Genomic DNA, 19,728 nt, shown 5'->3' on the forward strand with positions numbered 1-19,728 from the left:
TAGGATAAATGTTTGTATATTTTTGTGTGGATAATTTAAAGTATTTTTTCCTTCCGACGAAATTGAGTAATACAACTTTTTTTGAAAACTCGACCCAAGTGAGTATTTTTTGGGGCATACGTATAAAGAATGTATTTTTTGACACTAGTAACTAGTATTGCTAAATTAAATAAACATTCAAGAGATAAATTAAAATATGAATCGATTCAAGTTCAAATATGATGCATAAAAACTATTCAACCTCAAGAACATATCGTAGTTGATGTATACAGAATATGTTTATGTGCTAGTTAAATTAAATAAACATTCAAGAGAAAAATTAAATGAAAGAAGATCATCAATAACAAGTTTTTTCTTCTTTTTACTTCCAAATAAAATAAAGTCAAATGAAAATGGAAATTCTGCTTCACATTTTCCTAATGAAAGTAATGAAAGTGTCAAATTAAAAGAACTTGTTGTCATTTCATTTGTTTTAACAATACCATTTTCACTACTTACAGATAAATCTCCCGTGCAATTTATAGCTGTTAAAGTACCACCATAAGTTGATGCTAAAGTATGATCTGCTTTGTTTTCTAAGAAAATACATTCTGAAACAGTAACTTTTGATGAGCCATCTGATGAAAGAAGACCCCAAAATGAGCCAGTTTTACATGTGTTGTTTTTGAATAAAGATCTTTTGACAAATGAATCAGGCGCATTCAGATGATACATACAACAGGGATCATTTTCATGATTATCATTAGAAACGAAACAACAAAAGTTAACATAAACTGAATTATATCGAAAATTATAGCCAGCATTGTTTTTACTTCTTGTTTTAGTGTTGTTTGTAGAAATAAGAGTTTTATTTCCATAAAAATGATATATACTGGAATATCCAGTGTTATCATGACCACATTGATAGAGAGAACCTAAATTTACGAAACTTTTGTTTCCTTCTGTTTGAACATCTGTGTATGAATACTTTCCAGAGCCTGGCGTGTAACATTTAAATGAGCAAAATCGGTCTTGGACAATGGAACTTCTACCAATAAAAGAGATGCAGCCACCACTTCCTGAATTTTGATTAATATTAGTGTATGTGCATATCGAATGTAGTAATCTAATCGAGCTAATCTGACAATTAATGACATTATCTGAAAAATCTTTAAAATTTGATAAAAGTAAAAAGAAATCTGAAGAAATAGTTGGCTTTGTATTATTTGCATTTGTGTAGTTTTCTGCTGGTTGTCCATAATATTCTTCCCATATATCATTCGGAACTCCAGCTTTATTGAAAGCTAGAGATGTGGAATGATATTGGAGAAAAAAAAATTGAAAAGGAGTTCACAATTTGGTATCATTACAAAACTATGGTAATTAGGATCATTAATAAACTTACCATGTAAATGTACAATTTTGTCTACAATTATCGGAGTGAAAATTTTATCGCTAAATTTATGTAAAGTATTCAATTGTATCGGTGAAAATTATTCAAAATCATGAAAGACAGGCTTTCAACACTCAGAAAGAAGGCATCATTAGGAAACAAAGAACTCCCACAATTAACGCCCCCAAATTACAACAATGACACAAAGTTATCAGGTATTTACAATCAATACGCCTCAATCAATAGAAAAATTGCTGCTGTCAATAAAAAGCTCGGCGAAATTCAAGTTCTTGTCGAAAAAGAACATACATATACAAATAACGCTGATATATATCGCTCAAAAAATCTAGTTTCTAAACATTTGAATCTTGCAAGCGTAATGATGGAAGAAATCACTAAAGATATTAAAGATTGGAGATCAAAAACAAATACAATCCATTCAAAACCTGTAAAATCAGCACAAGATATTATCGAACTCGCATTCTTCGAAGCAGCAATCAATGCTATATGCGATTGCTTGTGAAATTACATAACAGCTAAGAATTTCGTTGACGAAAAGTACAAATCCGACTTAAAACGCTATCTCAAGATTAGCAACGTCGAAGTCGATGATGAGAGGATAGAATACTTAGTAGCACATCCACAAGAAATAGATACAAACGCTTTTTCAGCCAAAATGTCAAAAGGCGTAAACGAAGAAATTTCCAAACTAGAAATGGCTTCCGTAGAGATTTTGAATGGCATGAAGAGTATCCAAGGCATGACCGCTCTTCTCGAACTTATTCTACAGCAACAATCGAAGAAAATTAGGAATATTGAAGATCAAGTTGCTAATACACTACGTGAGGTAGAGGCTAGCAATAGATCCCTTAAAGTAGCTAAGCATCATCAATTATAAGTTTTAATTTGTTCATATATTATTAAAATTTATTTATATTTGATTAATTTCATTATTAATGACTATTTCATAACTATTTAAAGGATATCAATATTAATCGGATTTCAAAGAACATAGAATTTTCTCAGATATTTTTAATCTTTGTTAAAATTGCAAAAATAACAGATGTTCAGATAATATAGTTGTTAATTAATATATTCTTTTAGGAAGATCCTAAATCTTAAAATCAAAAGATCATCCAAATTTGAATTTTTCCAATAACAATAGATTATTGAATAGATCATTGCAAAAACTCTATTATTCCATCAAATTAACACAAAACCCATGAATTTGGTTAATATCAAGGAAATAATTTGACAATTCTAAATTTAAAAATACAAAGAATAAAGATATCTAAAATAAAAACTGTATTTTAAGCAAATGGATAGATAATCATTTTATTTACATTACGATAAATGGGGTAATGAGAGTTATTGTGGTGGTGAAACCAGATCTTGAATGAATTGCAGATTGACAAACGTAATTACAATCTTTTCTGAATGATAATTTTGTTATTTTGTGCTCTTCGAATAAAGGAATTGTAGCAGGTGGACAAGTGATTGCACCGCAACTATGAAGCAAAGGACAGCCTTCGAAAGCTTTGCTTCCAATAGAAGTGACATGAGTATTCGTTCCAAGGAAGATATATGAAAGTTTCGTGCATCCATAAAAGGCCATGTAATCAATTGTATCAATATTACTTCCACTAAATATAACTCTGACTAAATTGATACATGCATAGAAAGAATATGAACCTATTTTTTTCCATTGCGGCAGGGACAACAAATGTTTGAATGTCACTACTCGGAATAAATGTAATTATTTTAGTCTCATTGTAATATGTTAATGCTCCATTGGCGAATCTATATTGCTTGTCATTAGCATCCAACTTGATGGACTGCAATAAAGGACAATCTGCAAAAATTCCGCCATTTATTTCGCTTATTTGACTATTCAGTGATAATGTAACTGTTTTCAGTGATGTGCAGCCCATGAATGCATATGATCGAATCTGCCTAATGCTCGCTGGAATAGTAAATGATGATAATGAAACACAATCTCTGAAAGCAGATTCATAAATTGTCGTTATTCCTTCATTTAATGTTAGTGATGTCAACATAGTGCAGTTCTTAAAACATTCTTCTGAAATCGAATCTGCAAGGATATTCACTTCTGCAATATTACTATTACTGAATGCACCATATCCAAAGGTAATTTTGTTTGAAGAAGAGAATTTTGTAATTCCTGAATTCATAAAGCAAAAGATTTCGATATTTGACACTTGAGTTCCTCTAATTCCAATATCACTTATGCTATAGCAGTTACAAAAAGCGTAAGCTTTTATTGTAGTTATTGATCCAGATAAGGTGATAATTTGCAAGTTTTTACAGCCATTAAAACAAATTTCCGAAATTACTGTTAACGGACAAGAGTTTGCAAAAGATATTGAAGTCAAGAATAAGCAATTTTCAAAACAGCCTTTTCCTAAATTATTCAAACTGTCAGGAAAAGTAATACTTTGAATTGTTGATTGAGAAAAACAATATTCACCAATATATCTTAATGAATTTCCTTGAAATTTAATCGTTTTAAGTTTCTTATTCATAAATGTTCTTGCTCCAATTGTTGTGGTTTCTGGAGGCGCTGTTATTTCTAAGTTCACATCATTACCAAAAAATTCAATGATGGTTGTTTTTTTATTTGATAGAAGCATTTGATTGTCATAATTAAAGTTTGAATTCTGACTAGAATCAATAACAAGATTTTTACAACCATAAAAAACAGATTCTCCAATAGATGCAAGTGTTGAAGGAAACACAATTCTTGTAAGAGAAATGCAATTATAAAAAGCACCCGAATAAATTGTTGTTGTTGCATTAGATAAAGTAACACTTCGTAACTGTTGGCAGCCTCGAAATACATAATTTCCAACAGTAACAACTTTTTTAGGAAGAACAATTTCAACAAGACTTGAGTCTGCGAAACAGTATCCTCCAATTGAAGAAACATTTTCGTGAAAAGTAATACTGGATAATTTACAATCAGCAAAGCAAGATGCACCAATTTTACTAACAAAATTTTCGACTACATAATTTCCTGTAAATTTAGAAGAAACATAAACTAAGGTATCATTATTCACTCCCCCATAAATTGATAATTTATCTGATTTAAATTTTTGATTTTCAGCATCTATTATTATTTCATCTAAAAAAACATTGTGGAAGCATGAACCATATAATTCAGTAACTTTTTTCGGAATGAAAATGGACTTTATTTTTGAACTGACAAAAGATTCAGTTCCAATTATTTCTAGATTAGATTCAGGATTAATTGTAACAGAATAAAGAGATCCAGTGAATGCACCTCCATCTTGTGAACTCCAATGATGTATCTTGACTACAGAATTCGGGATAGTAATCGACCTCAAACCACACCATCCTAAACTTCCACTCCCAATTTCTTTCAGGTTAGGAGGAAGAGTTATCGTTTGCAATTTTTGACAAAGTCTAAAGACAGAATTATTCAAATATGTCAGTAATGTGCAATATTGCATATCTACAGTTTCTAGAGAGGATTGAAAGAAACAGAAACTGCATATATTTTGGACTTTGGCTGATGGAAAAAAAGATAAAGATCTTATGTTATTTTTGCATTTGAAGAATGGACCGCCAACAGAGTCTGATGTTGTCCCGATTGTAATAACTTCTTTAGGAATAACAATATCTCCGCTAAAATCATCAGGGGCACGAATGAGAACAGTTCCATCATCACTATATTCAATACCATTTTGAACACATAGTATAAAAAGTATCAATTATTTAATCAAAATACATTAAAAAAAGGCTAGAATTTTCAAATATACCCGTGTAAATCTTTGAATTTATCTCAAATTTTGATAAAAAACGGGTAATAAAATATATTGATTTCAAACCTAGAAATTCTAACAGATTTATAAATAAAATTTTACTGACAACAAACTGATTTATTATGAAATGTGTTAACACAAAAATTCTCCAAATTTGTGATTTAAAAGTAGTAGTATATAGCGGGTTGTGTGACTTTTTTTGTAACCGATGAATTCATTCAATATTGAACGATTTTGTATCATTTTTTGTAACCGATGAATTCATTCAATATTGAACGATTTTGTATCATTTTTTGTAACCGATGAATTCATTCAATATTGAACGATTTTGTATCATTTTTTGTAACCGATGAATTCATTCAATATTGAACGATTTTGTATCATTTTTTGTAACCGATGAATTCATTCAATATTGAACGATTTTGTATCATTTTTTGTAACCGATGAATTCATTCAATATTGAACGATTTTGTATCATTTTAAAAAGAAGCTATATATAGATGATGTCAGATATTCCGCGATTAATTAAACATTGATTAAATCATGAATGGAATCAATGGAGTCATAATCAAAGACCTCATAAACGAGAAAAAGAAATTAAAAACTAATGATTATTTGAATTTATGAAATCAATTATTTGATTCATTCTTTCTTCAATCTCTTCTATTCTTTTTGTTAAATCATCTATTTTCATTAATGAGGTGATTCTTGATTGAGGAATAGATTTCAAACTAACCACCCCTTTTATTTTTGAAATTTTGAATCCATCAACTTTAAACATTTTATTCAATTTACATGTTGTCAATTCTTCAAATAATTTTTTATTATTAGCATAATAGTCATTAAATTCTTCAACAGATGAAAAAATTTTTATTTCAGTAATTGGTTTAACAACGTTTATTTTTTGTTGAACATTTTCACTTTCATTTATTTCTTCATCCTCTGTTTCATTTATTTTTAAAATCGGTTTCATTTATCATTAAATAAAAATTAAAATATAAGTGATGAAATATATTTTTTAATTAATATTAAATCAGAAATGGCGGCAGGATTCTTTAAAAAATTATGGGATGGAATTAAGAAAGCTGCGGGTTGGGTTTATAAAAAGATTATTAAACCTGTTGCAAACTTTTTGGCACCAGTAGCGAAAACGGCAGGAACTATCATAGGTGGAGTATTAGGTACTAAAGCAGGTAATCCAGCGATGGGAGCACAAGCGGGTAACGCAGTTGGTGGAATTGCTGAAGGAATACTTAATAAAATAGGAGGTAGATAGTGGAAAAATAAATTATTTTAAAATTATTTTTATCTTAGTATCGGTTGTAGTCTTTGATAAACTTTCTCTCCTTTATTTAAAATTTCTCTTATTGGGGCAGCTTTTGGTGTTATTGATTCAGCAACGTCACTAATTGCTTCTTTATTCTTAAATATCCAATTTGCTCCCTTCTTCAATGTTTCCCAAACTTTACTCGCTCCTCTTTTTACTCTATCCCACAGTTTCTTAAATATACCTGCAGCCATAGTTGATTATTTCATTAAAATTAAAAATTCATTTCCATCTTTTAATTTTGATTTTTTAATTTATTAATAAATGACGACTAACTATTTAGTGCCAAACACTAAACCGATTAATGGAAATGTGTTTCATTCATTCGAAAAGATAAATGAAATATTCGCAAAGAATGACGGAAGAAGATATTATAGAGAACTTGAAAGTTCATGCTATGACTCTGATGCTCCATATTTTGATGATAAACAAACTCATTTAAGAATTACAAACCCAGCTCATGATGTGAACCAATTAGGTGACACATATATTAAACGCAAAGTTAAAGCAACTCTTGTTTCAAATAAAGTTTTCACATGTGATGCCACTTTTAAATGCATGCGTTTATTCGTTGGTTACAAATCATCAAATCAAAGCTTTAAACAATTAGAAGTAGAAACTGAAAGAGGTGATGCCGGTTATCTTCAGATGGATTGCGCCCGTGAATCTTTCGCATTTGCAACATATAAACCGAAATCAGAAAGGAAAGTTAAAAAGTTTGTTCATTCGTTATATAATAATGTTCAAAAATATGATAACTCAGTATGTGGTAAATATATTGACCCTTCTGAAGTTTTCAAGAAAGCAAATGAAGAAGTTGATATCACTTTTGATATGATTATTCCGGTAAATGATTTGTTAGCATTTCAGGCGTTCGATGATTATCCTAAATCATTTGGTGATATCATTCTTAAATATTATGTTTTCAGGGATACTTTAGTATTTTGTCAGGTTGACCCGTTAAGAGTTGCTGATTTACAAAATTACGTTTATGAAAAGATAACTGATGAAAATTATGAAAAGATTATGAATCATGTTTATAAATATGATCGCAAATTCCAACAAATCGGACTTCCTGCCAAATTAATTACAAGCTTAGCCGCTACATCTGCTGACGCAACAGTTGATGATGTTATTATTTCATGCACAAAGATGGAAGTTTTAGAGGATAAATGTATTACACCAGGATATGGTTTAATTGAAGAATCAGTTAAAGCAATACCACGTTTATTCAGTAAGGAAGATCCATTCATGATTCCAGCTCAACATATTGACGTTTGTTCACTAAATGGAGGTTGCATCACTCCCGAGGGTATTAGCTCAGATTTCTCATATGCTCTTCATAATGTTACAGATGTTGTGTTAACATTTCCGAAAAATGCAATGCAAAGAACAGTTTTAGAAAATCCAATGCTTCGAGGTCTTCAGGTCACTATAGATTCAAGAAACTTCCCCGATCAAGCGATGACAACAGTGGGTGACATATTCTTTACACGTATGCTGCAAGCTTCTGATTTAGATGGAGTGAATGAATGCACGGAAGAATACGAGGACTCATTAACTAGACCACTGAATGGTGATGATGGCACGCCATTAGCTAGAACATGGAAAGACCAAACTTCATTCTTATGCACTATTCCAGTTCAACGTGATGGAGCGGGTATATTCTTTGATGGATTAGAAACTTTTAACTCACAAGTTACAGTACAAGTGAAAGCTTATCCAATCATTCAGGGTGAAAATGACACTTACTGTTCAAAAGTGACAAATCCTCCTCAGGTTTGGTTTACTAGGACTACATATTGGACATGGACACCGGACGAAGGTTTGAAATATCATCCAATAGGTACACCACCACAGTATAGAAGTTCATATGATGAAATATTGATGAATAGAAATGTTTAAAATTATAAATTTATTTTTGATTAAATGGATTTAAATTCCTCCACCCCTTATGAAGAATTAGCAGGAGTATATAATACATACGTAGATGATATGATTAATGAAGCATTGAGTGATAATAGAAATGCTTTATCTAAGGAAAAATTAATGAAAATTCCATATTCTGAATGTTACTTAAATTCAATCACTGCAGCAATTGGTAAACAAAATAAAGGTAAAACATTAACGATATTAAAACAAATTATCATTATTGCTAACACTTCCCCCATTCACATGTGTTAATTTATATCAACCGTTCAGGTTCACCTTCAGATGATACATTTGAATCTTTAAAGCATTTAATCAAAATTCCAATTATTTATTTATCACAAGAAGAAGCAGAAGATTATTTAAAAAACTTTTTAATGTATAAAGAATTATATAGTACAATCAAGAAGCAAGGATTAGAGGATAAAATTATTGATAAACAACGGGATGAATTATTTGAAACACTTTCCATTTCAAATTTTGATAAAGAATTTTTACATTCACTCATTTTTCTAGATGATGCAGTGAAATCAAAACTAATAACAAATGAGAAATCATATTTTAATCAGTTATTAACTCAATGTCGACACATTCAGTGTTCATTCTTCATGGCTGTTCAATACTTCAAAGCATTAAGCACAAACATTAAATCAAATCTATCAACCCTTTTCATTTTCAGTGGGTTTAGTCGTCAACAGTTGAACGTTATGCTTTATCAAGTGAATTTACCAATGAGCATTAATGAACTTTACACACAATATCAACAATTAGGTGAACATGGAAAAATAATAGTTGATTTAAATAAAGGGGATGTTAAATTTGATTAACTTTTTATAATTAATTTTTATTTTTTATTTATAATTAAACATGGCAGAAATAGCAAATCTTTTACAGGTTCCATTAAAACAAGGGACAAACAAAAGGGGTGCATATAATAGAACTATGAAAGTTCCCGATGGAATGAAAGAATTAGTTCATATTGTTGCTGGTCTTCAAAAAGATGTTAAACAAATGAGAAATGTTTTAACATTACCAGAAGCTCAAGCATATGCCAAACGTCAAGGTCCAAATTGGGAAGCACATGAAGCAGACATTACGGGTCCAAATGGAAAACCTGATGGTATAAATGAAGTTTTCGTTACTGATGGTCAAGGTAATATTAAAGTCATAAATGGTTATAAATTAACTGTATCTGATTATCCTAAACGTAACCCATATAATGAACGTTATCCTATGCAATTTGATGAAAATGGAAAAGCTGTTAAACAATACATTGGAGAAGGTGAAAATGGTCCAATTAATTCATACCGTCATAATCCATATTCTTATTTCAATGAAGAATTAAATGCTATTGAAGAGGGACTGGATGGATTACCACGATATTCTAACCAGTTTGATGGTCAATATGCAAATATTAGACCTGAAATTTCAGCTAAGAAATTCTTTAAAGTTGCTTTATTCGATCCAGTTTTCGCAAATGTTAAAGATGAACTTAAACAGCAATTCCAACCAATTATAGTAGCAAGAATTGCATCAGGTGCTTTATCTCAAGCATTCAAAGATTTAATTAAGAAACCATTATATCAGCAACGAGGTTTAACTTATGATTTAGTTAAGGAATCAGATAAAAGAAAATTTGAGAAATCAGATGATTATAAGAATGCAATTAATGAATATATTAGGTCTATTAATTTCGATGAAACAGCTAAAAATCAACTTCATGAACAAATACAGGGAATAATAGATTCAAAAGTTCCAGCAAAATAAAAGTTTAAATATATTTTTTTTATTCGAATATAAATGAGAAGACGTTTCACTAGTCAAAAGAACACTAACGCAAAAGCAGAGATTACGGTTGGTTATAACGTAAATGATGATAAATCACGAATTATTCAAAATGTTAAAGTTAATGTTAGCCCTGAATTAACAAGGTCAGCAACTCAACCAAATTTATTAACTCGTGACTTACCGAAGAATGAGGAGAATGAAGAAAACCATGAGAATGGAGACCCAATCATTTTATCTGAACCCGGTAAAGAACCCGTTGAAATTCCCACTTATCCAACATACCCCCACCTCTTTCATCAAACATTGAGAACCCATATAAAATAGACATTAATTCTGAATTAATGAAAATTTACCGTGATATAATAATTAATAATTATGATTCAATAATAAATTTAATTGACCAATCCGGTTTAATTATTTTACCTTATGAATCATTAATTCACATTATCGCCATTCTTTGTGATGTTCAAGATTCAGACGTTAAGATTCAATTTTTCATAGATGATGATGTTTCATGCTGCGGAACAGTTGCAAAAATAAATCCTATAAAGGATATTAGCACAATTAAGATATCAAAGAATGGAACAACAACTGAACTTCATTTAACATATAATGATATTTATAATAAAATAGTTGATGAATATAAAATATCACTTGAAAAATTCTTTGTTAAGGCTATTTAATATTCAAGCATTAACATTATCGAATAATAATCCTTTGAATCATAATCAATAATAATTGACCTTTCACCAGTTTCTATCGTTTGTTTTATTTCTTTTTGTTTCCCACTATCTGGATCAGTCATTGTAATTGTTTTTGTTATAGTATCAGCTTTATCTTTAACTTCAATCTTTTTTCCATCGGGATATTTAAACCAAAATTCCAAAAATTCGATATTGTCAATCTGTTCATATTTTAATCTATCAATTACATTTTTAATACCATCTGAAAATCTTATGAAATGGTCATTATATGGGTTTGATTGAACTAAATTTGAATGAAGTGAAATATAACCCGTTGATGAATATGACATCGACTCATATTTTCTGAAAACACTAAAATTTATAACATGAATGAATTTCTTATTCGTTGAATTTATGAATTCTTGAGGTAATCTTATTCTAGTTTTATTTATCACTGGAAAATAACGCTTTACCATATTTTTAATCATAATAAAAATGTCAATTATCAATATTATTTCGAATAATAGTTGTGAATTAAATTTAACAGTTAGTGGAATTTATAATGTTACTCTCGTTTCTGTGAGTGGTAAATTTAATCCCATTCTTTTAGACCCTTCAGATTATATATCATTTATTAAAGATGACCATGAAAAAACGTATGATATGTATATAAATAATGTGATAGTGAAATGGGATATTAACACGATTTTAAGTTATTTAAATGAATCATTTATCGTATGGTATGAAGAAAATTTTAAATCAAAACCTGATAAACTTTTTGAACTTGATGAAATAAATAACCTTATTAAATTTCCACTGAAAATTAAATTTTGTACTCCTCATTTTCGTTCATTGTTGGGGATATTAAATTTTGAAAAAGATGTTGGGGATGTTTTGTATTCTGACACTGGTTCCAATTTCATTTTAATCAAATGTGATAAAGTTAATACCCCAATGAGATTTTCACATCAAACATTAGACCCTAACTCTTACCCATCAATACAAAACATTTTATCCATCAACTTAAACACATTTTCTTTATCATATCCGTTTCAATTATCCGGGAATTCATTTATTCTTCATTCAAAAGATTTATCAAATATTAAATTTAGAATAACCGACCTATTTGATTGTGATTTAGAATTTATGAATGAAATATTATGGCAATTTCAAATAGAAAAAATAGCTGATGAGATAATGGATTAAATATTTATTTTTAAATTGTAATAAATGATTAAACAACAGCAACCACAACAACTTAAGGCGCAAAGCACCCAGGTCCTTCATACCATTACATACGCCACATATGCATATAATTCAAAGACGGCAGAACAAACGCAAAGGTTGAAATATGGAGATTTGGAGATAGTATTGAAAAATGACCATTTCGAATTCGTTTGCAAAGGTGGTGCAGTGATATCAAATATAAAAGAAATTTTATTTATGAATTCTAAAATTAAAGGTATAACGGATGATATAACATCAATTCCACCAGAAGAACAAAGATATTACGCATTAAATGCATTTCCTAAAGTTTTGAAGATTGGAAGATTTAATTTAAATGAGGAATTCATAAAAGGTTTCCTAAATGACATAATGAGTTAAATAAGAAGGCAAATTTGGTTTATGTGGATGAAAAAGATAATAAAATTAAAGAAAAGGTTGAATGGTATCATGAATGGACATTGGAGACTTTTAAAGTTAAAGCAGATAAGGAATGGGTTTCGGGATGTTTAGACCTTAAAGCGGATAAAACTTATGTGGATAGTGAGTTAAATAAGAAGGCAAATTTGGTTTATGTGGATGAAAAAGATAATAAAATTAAAGAAAAGGTTGAATGGTATCATGAATGGACATTGGAGACTTTTAAAGTTAAAGCAGATAAGGAATGGGTTTCGGGATGTTTAGACCTTAAAGCGGATAAAACTTATGTTAATGATGAGTTAATGAAGAAAGCGGATAAAACTTATGTTAATGATGAGTTAATGAAGAAAGCGGATAAAACTTATGTTAATGATGAGTTAATGAAGAAAGCGGATAAGGAACATACACATTACTTCTTCTCAACTGTTGCTATAGAAAATATTGAAGGAACGGTTGACGGAACCGATGGGGATGCATTATATTATATTCCTCCTAACTTTCCACAAGGTTTAACATCGAATGAAAACATAACAACGAATAAAAAAATTAAATGTAAAAATGTTTATGTCATGAGTAGTGAAAATAATGTTAAATTCACTGTTCAAGATTTATATGATAAGAAAGCGGATAAAACATATGTTAACGATGAGTTAGAGAAGAAAGCAGATAAAACATATGTTAACGAAATATACCAAAGTTTGATAGGAACAACAAAAAATATTGAAACTATTGTTGGTGACTTTTCTGTCAATGAAGAAAATAAATATTTTAGATGGCAGTTGGTACAGTCCTTAAAAAATGGTACACGGTGTAAACTCATTCCGAAAAATAACAATGAAATGTATGTAAGCTATAAAAAGAATGATGGTACACAAGTTAAAGTTCCATTAGACAACAACTGCTACTTAAACTTATATGGAGACGAACAAAAGAAATATTTAAGAGTTTATGAAATGGCAGATATGACATTGCCTGACCCAGCTCCAGCACCATATTATTATGACTATGGAGATGACGACAGAACACCACATGTAGATGAACAAAAGCTAACATTATATTTAGATTATTATAGATATAAAAGATATAATGCAATAGAAAAAACGAGAATAGTATATTATTATACAGATGACAGAAATAAATATTATAGTCAAGATTTTACCTACCCTGAAAACATAAGATTATATTATAAAAAATATTCTGACACAAACCAGAAGAAACCTGAAATAGTTGCACTATATTTTAAGTTCAAAAGAGAGAATCCTATAATATCTCATATGTTTGATTTAATGAACCCAGTAGGTTCTATTTATACATCTATGGATGCAAGAGGTCCTCAAGTAATGTTTGGTGTTGGTGCATGGGAACAAATAGTCGACAGGTTTTTGTATTGTGCAAACTCTTCAAAGGAAACAGGTGGAAGTAAAACAATTTCAGGTGAAAATTTACCTGCACACAGTCACTACATAAATTTAAGTACATCTCAAGCAGGTTGGCATAAGCATAGATATTGGGATTGGTCAGGAATGACAAAAGGTAAAGGATATGATGTTAAAGACAACGTTAAGTTTGCTATAAATTGTTACTGGAGCGACACTCAGGGAGAAGGAAACCATACACATTTCGTTTCAGGATATACACAAACAACGGGAAAAAGTAAAGAATACATGCCACCTTACATGACAGTTTACGCATGGTATAGAGTTCAATGAACGCTCGATGTTTGTGAAACAAACTTTAGAATGGACTGAAAGTTCTGAGCTCCAAAAGAGCAAACGACATAATTTAATTTTTTATTTTAGTATAAATGAAGATTCTACCATATGGTGTTATTGGAAGAGATAAAGATGGAAACCCAATATTTGATCCAAAGTTAAAATTAAAGTTACTGACAAGACAACAACTTGAAAAGTTGCTGAAACCAAAACAGGATGAGAAAATGGGAAAGAAAAAATTTAAATTATGCAATTTTATTTTTTTCATAAATGACAAAATTAATTAAGCCAACTATTTCTAAATTAATGTTACCAATGAAATCATTTCATGGAGTACTTATCCCGGGTTCTTCACAATTAGCCGGGGCAGGTGTTGTGACTCAAGGCGGAACATTAGCGAATCCATTTAAATTATTAACTAAAGATGAACTTAATAAAATGATGATAAAATAACTGATAACAAAATTTTATTTCACTACTACCAGGTCACCAGGTCACCAGGTAATTTAACTTTTCTGAAAAAATGAGACAACATGACATTTTGACAACATGGTAGGATTAATGAGGAAGGTATTCAATAATTAATTATTTTTGAAGAACTGGTGAGGTCACCAGGTCACCAAGTCACCAGGTAATTTAACTTTTCTGAAAAAATGAGACAACATGACATTTTGACAACATAGGAGGATTAATGCATAAATAAATTCAAATCATACTTTATAAAGCTTCATTTACAGGTATTTCATCGTCAGTAAATGAATCCTCATTATCGTTTAGTTCAACCTGTTTATATAATCCTTTCATTTCTTCTTTCAAAACATAATACCATGTCTGTTTACCATCTATTTTTCTTTGTTTCCTATCACATTTATCTTTAATGCTCATTTGAAAATTCTTGTCTTTCATGTCTGATGGTTTGCAGAATAAAGCATTTTTACATGTCATACCTACACACAATTCATCATAATGTGTATTTATCCATACATCTAAAGGATTTGTTGATAATTCAATTAAATCTTGTTTGGCTTCAGTCATCGGAATGATTCGTACATTAAATGATGAAAGGTCGTAATTGATAAAATACGTTAAAAAGTTATCATAAAATTCCTTTGTGCATGAATTCATTAAATTCTTGAAGTAATCAAATTGACCCTTGAATTTACCATTAACCCTTAAAACTACATATCTTCTGTCTCCAACTTCAATTTTGACAGGGTAAACATTGTTAGTTACGAAAATGAAGTTTGCGACGTTCTGTGTTGTTCTTCTGGGTTGATTCTTTTCATTAATTCTAATCTCATTATCCGTTATAATTGATTTCAAAGCGTTGAAGTTTGCGAGTCTGTCTTCACCAACATTCTTGAGTTCATTAAGTACAAGAAACATTTTATTCTCAACTACTGAATTGAAATTACCCGTTAGCTCACCTATTTCAGTAATGTTTTTGCATGAATAACCAGCGAGAAGTTCAGAAATAATGTCCGTGAATCTGTTTTTACCTGTTCCCTGAAGTCCTTTCAAAATAATTGCTGTTTCATTCTTGATTCCAGGATGTTGAATCATTGATGCAATCCAGCCGAGAAGGTATTTATACACTTCATCGTTATTATCACAAATGACTTCTTTAATGAAATTCATAAACATCTCAATTTTTGAGTAATCAGGCTTTTCGAGAATGTTGTATTTATAACCTTGAAACGTTGAGAAAACATCTGGAGAATCAGATTTAAAGCAAACACCCTTAACGGTTAATGAAGACAATTGATTTAGTAGTACATCCCATGCTGTTATTGTTTTACCTTCTTCTTTAAATAATTTAATCATTTTGAGTGACTCTTTCATGTTTGATTGAAGAACGAATGATATTTGATTCATTTTGTCGTGAATGTTGTAGTCCTTTTGAATGAAATATTTATTTCCACAATCTACAAAACGAATGACACGTGATAAATCCGCAATTACTTCAGAACTGTTTTTATACTGATGATTTTCAGCCTTGCGTCTAATATCTGTTATCAAAAACGAGTCATTAAGTTTGATATCAAATGTTATTTTTGGCTTATGTAATAAAGGTAAAACATACTCATCATAATATTCCTTTTGATATAGTTTTAGAATCTTCACCAAAACAAATGGAGAAGTCATTAAATGTGCATATCTATTACGTGCTTTTTCAAAATTACTTTTTGCATTTTCTGTTAAACTGCAGAAGTTATAAACATTATCGTATGCTTCATTAATTAAATGATTAGGTAACGAATTAATTGCTTGAAACAGTGTGAATAATGTTATTTCTTTTTCTAAATTCATGTTTCCACCGTCATTATGTACTTCAAAATCACAGATACCATCAACTATGCTCTGGGCAAGTTTATCGTCAATGTTTACATCTTTGTTTTCATTCATGATAGTCTTTATTTCTTCATTCTTCTGTTCAACTCTTACCTTAATATTCAAATCATTTAATATATCATCCACTGTTCTGGTTAATGTTGAATCATAACTTCCACGAATGAATGAGTATGTATTGATTGGTTCTGTTGCATTCTTGCGAACTCTTGAATCAGCCATAACCACTAAAGAACGTTTTGAATCATCAATAGAAGTCATTATATCAATATCATAATCATTGCAGGAATAACATTTAATCATTCTGTTCGAAACTGCATAGAAGAAATTAGTGTTGCAATAAATGTGAAGTCCTCCCGAAGCGGTTTTAACGATAACATCTTTATCCGAAAGTTTTGATAAAATATCTTTTCTAACCGTTTCTTTAAGTTCATCATCGTATGATTTATTGATATCAACATCTATAATCGTTAAATTTGATATTTTATTTACTAATAAAGCCATACCAGTTTTCCTTCCTCTTCCTCCATCATGTTTGAGGTAGTTGTGTAAATCAATCATGTTTTCACCAATTCTTTCGTTGAGGGTTTTAGTTTCTGCCACAACTAATTCCTCAACTAATGAATCAATAACTTTTTCATCAGAAACGATATAGTTGCTGTTGTTGTTTGTTGCCGTCATTTATATAGGAATAAAAAAATAAAAATAATTTTAAAACTAACTTTATTTTTGGACTGCATCATTAATCCTCCTATGTTGTCAAAATGTCATGTTGTCTCATTTTTTCAGAAAAGTTAAATTACCTGGTGACCTGGTGACCTCATCAGTTCTTCAAAAATAATTAATTATTGAATACCTTCCTCATTAATCCTCCTATGTTGTCAAAATGTCATGTTGTCTCATTTTTTCAGAAAAGTTAAATTACCTGGTGACCTGGTGACCTCATCAGTTTCTTCAAAAAATAATTAATTATTGAATACCTTCCTCATTAATCCTCCTATGTTGTCAAAATGTCATGTTGTCTCATTTTTTCAGAAAAGTTAAATTACCTGGTGACCTGGTGACCTCATCAGTTCTTCAAAAATAATTAATTATTGAATACCTTCCTCATTAATCCTCCTATGTTGTCAAAATGTCATGTTGTCTCATTTTTTCAGAAAAGTTAAATTACCTGGTGACCTGGTGACCTGGTGACCTCATCAGTTCTTCAAAAATAATTAATTATTGAATACCTTCCTCATTAATCCTCCTATGTTGTCAAAATGTCATGTTGTCTCATTTTTTCAGAAAAGTTAAATTACCTGGTGACCTGGTGACCTCATCAGTTCTTCAAAAATAATTAATTATTGAATACCTTCCTCATTAATCCTCCTATGTTGTCAAAATGTCATGTTGTCTCATTTTTTCAGAAAAGTTAAATTACCTGGTGACCTGGTGACCTCATCAGTTCTTCAAAAATAATTAATTATTGAATACCTTCCTCATTAATCCTCCTATGTTGTCAAAATGTCATGTTGTCTCATTTTTTCAGAAAAGTTAAATTACCTGGTGACCTGGTGACCTGGTGACCTCATCGGTTCTTCAAAAATAAAAAAAATTAAATATTATTTAAATATAATGGAGTAATAAAATAAATCGGAATTTCTATTAATTTATTGTCAACTTCAACTATTGCATTGCCGTTAATATATCTAACAAATTCAGCTATTGTGCCAAATCTTCGTCTTCTTTTTGTCATTGATTTATCAGTTTTTCCATAATCGAGATGAATCAAAACTTTATCCCCTTGTTTAAAATTCATGAGCCCTGAATTAATTTGTTCACGTTTAACATCATTCAACTTTTCCATTTGCTTTCTAATATATCCCCATTCTTTTGAAATATCATTTTTCATTTCCACTGGTTTCATGTTTATGGTTCTATGCCATGTATTATTGTAATAATATACTAACTGCTGTATGATGGAGTCATGATTTCCATCCCAGTATATCTGACCATTAACCCCTAACGCATCTCTAAGAGTTCTCATTACCGCATCAACTATTTTATTATGAAACGTATATGGAGAGGATGAAAAGTAAAAATTAATTTGTGGAAAATAATGAGCCATAGCTGCCTGAAATCCTTTATCACCATCACCCCTGATATTATCTACTCTTTCATGATCTAGTAAGTATTGAATAGCTCTTCTTGTTTCCTGTTCTGTTTTCCCTTTCACCGGAATGCAATATAAATATCTAGTGTTTACGTTAATGGCAAATAAATAAGTAACGTTTCCTTTTGAATATTCTAAATGATCGATTTCGTATGAATATGGATATGGTGCAAATGAGGGGCGACTAAATTTTTCCTTTAATGGTTGAATTTTTGGGTCAATTGGTTTATTTAATATCTTGAAATCCTTTTTAAAATCTTTTTGCTTCTTAAATGTTTGAAATGGATATAATAAAGTGAATGATGAAGGATTAACTGAAGGAGGAGGAGGTACTACTGTTGGAGGTTTTGGTGTCGCAAGTGGTTTAATTTTATCTGCTTTGATTTTGGATTTCATTCCTCCTTTCATTAATTCTGGATGTATTCTATTCATTTGTTTTAAATATACTGTATATAAAGGTTTGATATACTTTCCTGCTTCGAGTTTATGTTGAAGGATGAATTCCAAAAGTTGATCTTCATTTAAAAGTCGGGCTGAATATGGTTTAACTAATGAATCATAAATTAAAGCTTGTGCTTCATTTATGGTCTGAAGGACCTGGGTGTTTTGCGGCCCAGGATTATATAATTTATATAATTCATCAATATCTTCTTCTGTTAATACTTTATTTTTGAAATCTTTTAATTGTTTAAGTTGTGATTTAGTTTTTCCCTTTATATATTCATTATTTTTAATTTTGTCTTTAATTTTAGAAATTATTTTATCATGATATTTCAAAATTTCATTTTTATAATATGGATAATAATATTCCATATCATCACCCGTTATAGTGTTATCATATTTTTGGAGATATGCTTTTAAATCATAATAATCAAGAAATTTTTGATTAAATACTAAATCATCAATTAAAATTTTTAAATCTGTGTTATTCATTTATATAAAAATAAAATAAGTGTTTTAAGGGTG

At 29.9% G+C, this 19,728-nt stretch overlaps 11 protein-coding genes across 11 annotated transcripts, besides 1 other annotated feature; 5 read left to right on the forward strand and 6 right to left on the reverse strand.

Annotated features, from left to right (window-relative positions):
• Window positions 1–269: 269 nt before the first annotated feature.
• Window positions 270–1,302, reverse strand: TVAGG3_0792030 (uncharacterized protein; the record flags this gene model as incomplete). Its single annotated transcript, XM_001302594.2, has 1 exon — window positions 280–714. One exon carries the CDS (start codon window positions 712–714, stop codon window positions 280–282), a length of 435 nt encoding a protein of 144 aa, XP_001302595.1.
• A 182-nt stretch (window positions 1,303–1,484) lies between these two features.
• On the forward strand, window positions 1,485–1,895 carry TVAGG3_0792040 (uncharacterized protein; the record flags this gene model as incomplete). Its single annotated transcript, XM_001302595.1, has 1 exon — window positions 1,485–1,895. One exon carries the CDS (start codon window positions 1,485–1,487, stop codon window positions 1,893–1,895), a length of 411 nt encoding a protein of 136 aa, XP_001302596.1.
• Window positions 1,896–2,048: 153 nt separating this feature from the next.
• TVAGG3_0792050 (SNARE fusion complex family) lies at window positions 2,049–2,270 on the forward strand (the record flags this gene model as incomplete). The annotated part of the gene is made up of 1 exon (XM_001302596.1): window positions 2,049–2,270. The coding sequence occupies one exon, from the start codon at window positions 2,049–2,051 to the stop codon at window positions 2,268–2,270; it is 222 nt and encodes a 73-aa protein (XP_001302597.1).
• A 377-nt stretch (window positions 2,271–2,647) lies between these two features.
• Window positions 2,648–4,863, reverse strand: TVAGG3_0792060 (structural constituent of cell wall; the record flags this gene model as incomplete). The annotated part of the gene is made up of 1 exon (XM_001302597.2): window positions 3,016–4,863. One exon carries the CDS (start codon window positions 4,861–4,863, stop codon window positions 3,016–3,018), a length of 1,848 nt encoding a protein of 615 aa, XP_001302598.1.
• Window positions 4,864–6,480: 1,617 nt separating this feature from the next.
• On the reverse strand, window positions 6,481–6,696 carry TVAGG3_0792070 (uncharacterized protein; the record flags this gene model as incomplete). Its single annotated transcript, XM_051246946.1, has 1 exon — window positions 6,481–6,696. The coding sequence occupies one exon, from the start codon at window positions 6,694–6,696 to the stop codon at window positions 6,481–6,483; it is 216 nt and encodes a 71-aa protein (XP_051082421.1).
• A 70-nt stretch (window positions 6,697–6,766) lies between these two features.
• TVAGG3_0792080 (uncharacterized protein) lies at window positions 6,767–7,348 on the forward strand (the record flags this gene model as incomplete). Its single annotated transcript, XM_051246947.1, has 1 exon — window positions 6,767–7,348. A coding segment is annotated over one exon (582 nt), but the record flags the coding sequence as incomplete, so codon positions are not given.
• A 483-nt stretch (window positions 7,349–7,831) lies between these two features.
• Window positions 7,832–19,728: part of a mobile genetic element that runs on past the window's edge.
• On the forward strand, window positions 9,392–10,025 carry TVAGG3_0792100 (uncharacterized protein; the record flags this gene model as incomplete). Its single annotated transcript, XM_051246948.1, has 1 exon — window positions 9,392–10,025. A coding segment is annotated over one exon (634 nt), but the record flags the coding sequence as incomplete, so codon positions are not given.
• On the forward strand, window positions 12,544–12,639 carry TVAGG3_0792110 (uncharacterized protein; the record flags this gene model as incomplete). The annotated part of the gene is made up of 1 exon (XM_051246949.1): window positions 12,544–12,639. A coding segment is annotated over one exon (96 nt), but the record flags the coding sequence as incomplete, so codon positions are not given.
• TVAGG3_0792120 (uncharacterized protein) lies at window positions 14,976–16,403 on the reverse strand (the record flags this gene model as incomplete). Its single annotated transcript, XM_051246950.1, has 1 exon — window positions 14,976–16,403. One exon carries the CDS (start codon window positions 16,401–16,403, stop codon window positions 14,976–14,978), a length of 1,428 nt encoding a protein of 475 aa, XP_051082425.1.
• On the reverse strand, window positions 16,424–17,288 carry TVAGG3_0792130 (Prim-pol domain family; the record flags this gene model as incomplete). The annotated part of the gene is made up of 1 exon (XM_051246951.1): window positions 16,424–17,288. A coding segment is annotated over one exon (865 nt), but the record flags the coding sequence as incomplete, so codon positions are not given.
• Window positions 18,205–19,695, reverse strand: TVAGG3_0792140 (integrase core domain containing protein family; the record flags this gene model as incomplete). The annotated part of the gene is made up of 1 exon (XM_051246952.1): window positions 18,205–19,695. The coding sequence occupies one exon, from the start codon at window positions 19,693–19,695 to the stop codon at window positions 18,205–18,207; it is 1,491 nt and encodes a 496-aa protein (XP_051082427.1).

The sequence above is a fragment of the Trichomonas vaginalis genome, chromosome VI, assembly GCF_026262505.1.
Source record: "Trichomonas vaginalis G3 chromosome VI, whole genome shotgun sequence".
Taxonomy (NCBI): Eukaryota; Parabasalia; order Trichomonadida; family Trichomonadidae; genus Trichomonas; species Trichomonas vaginalis.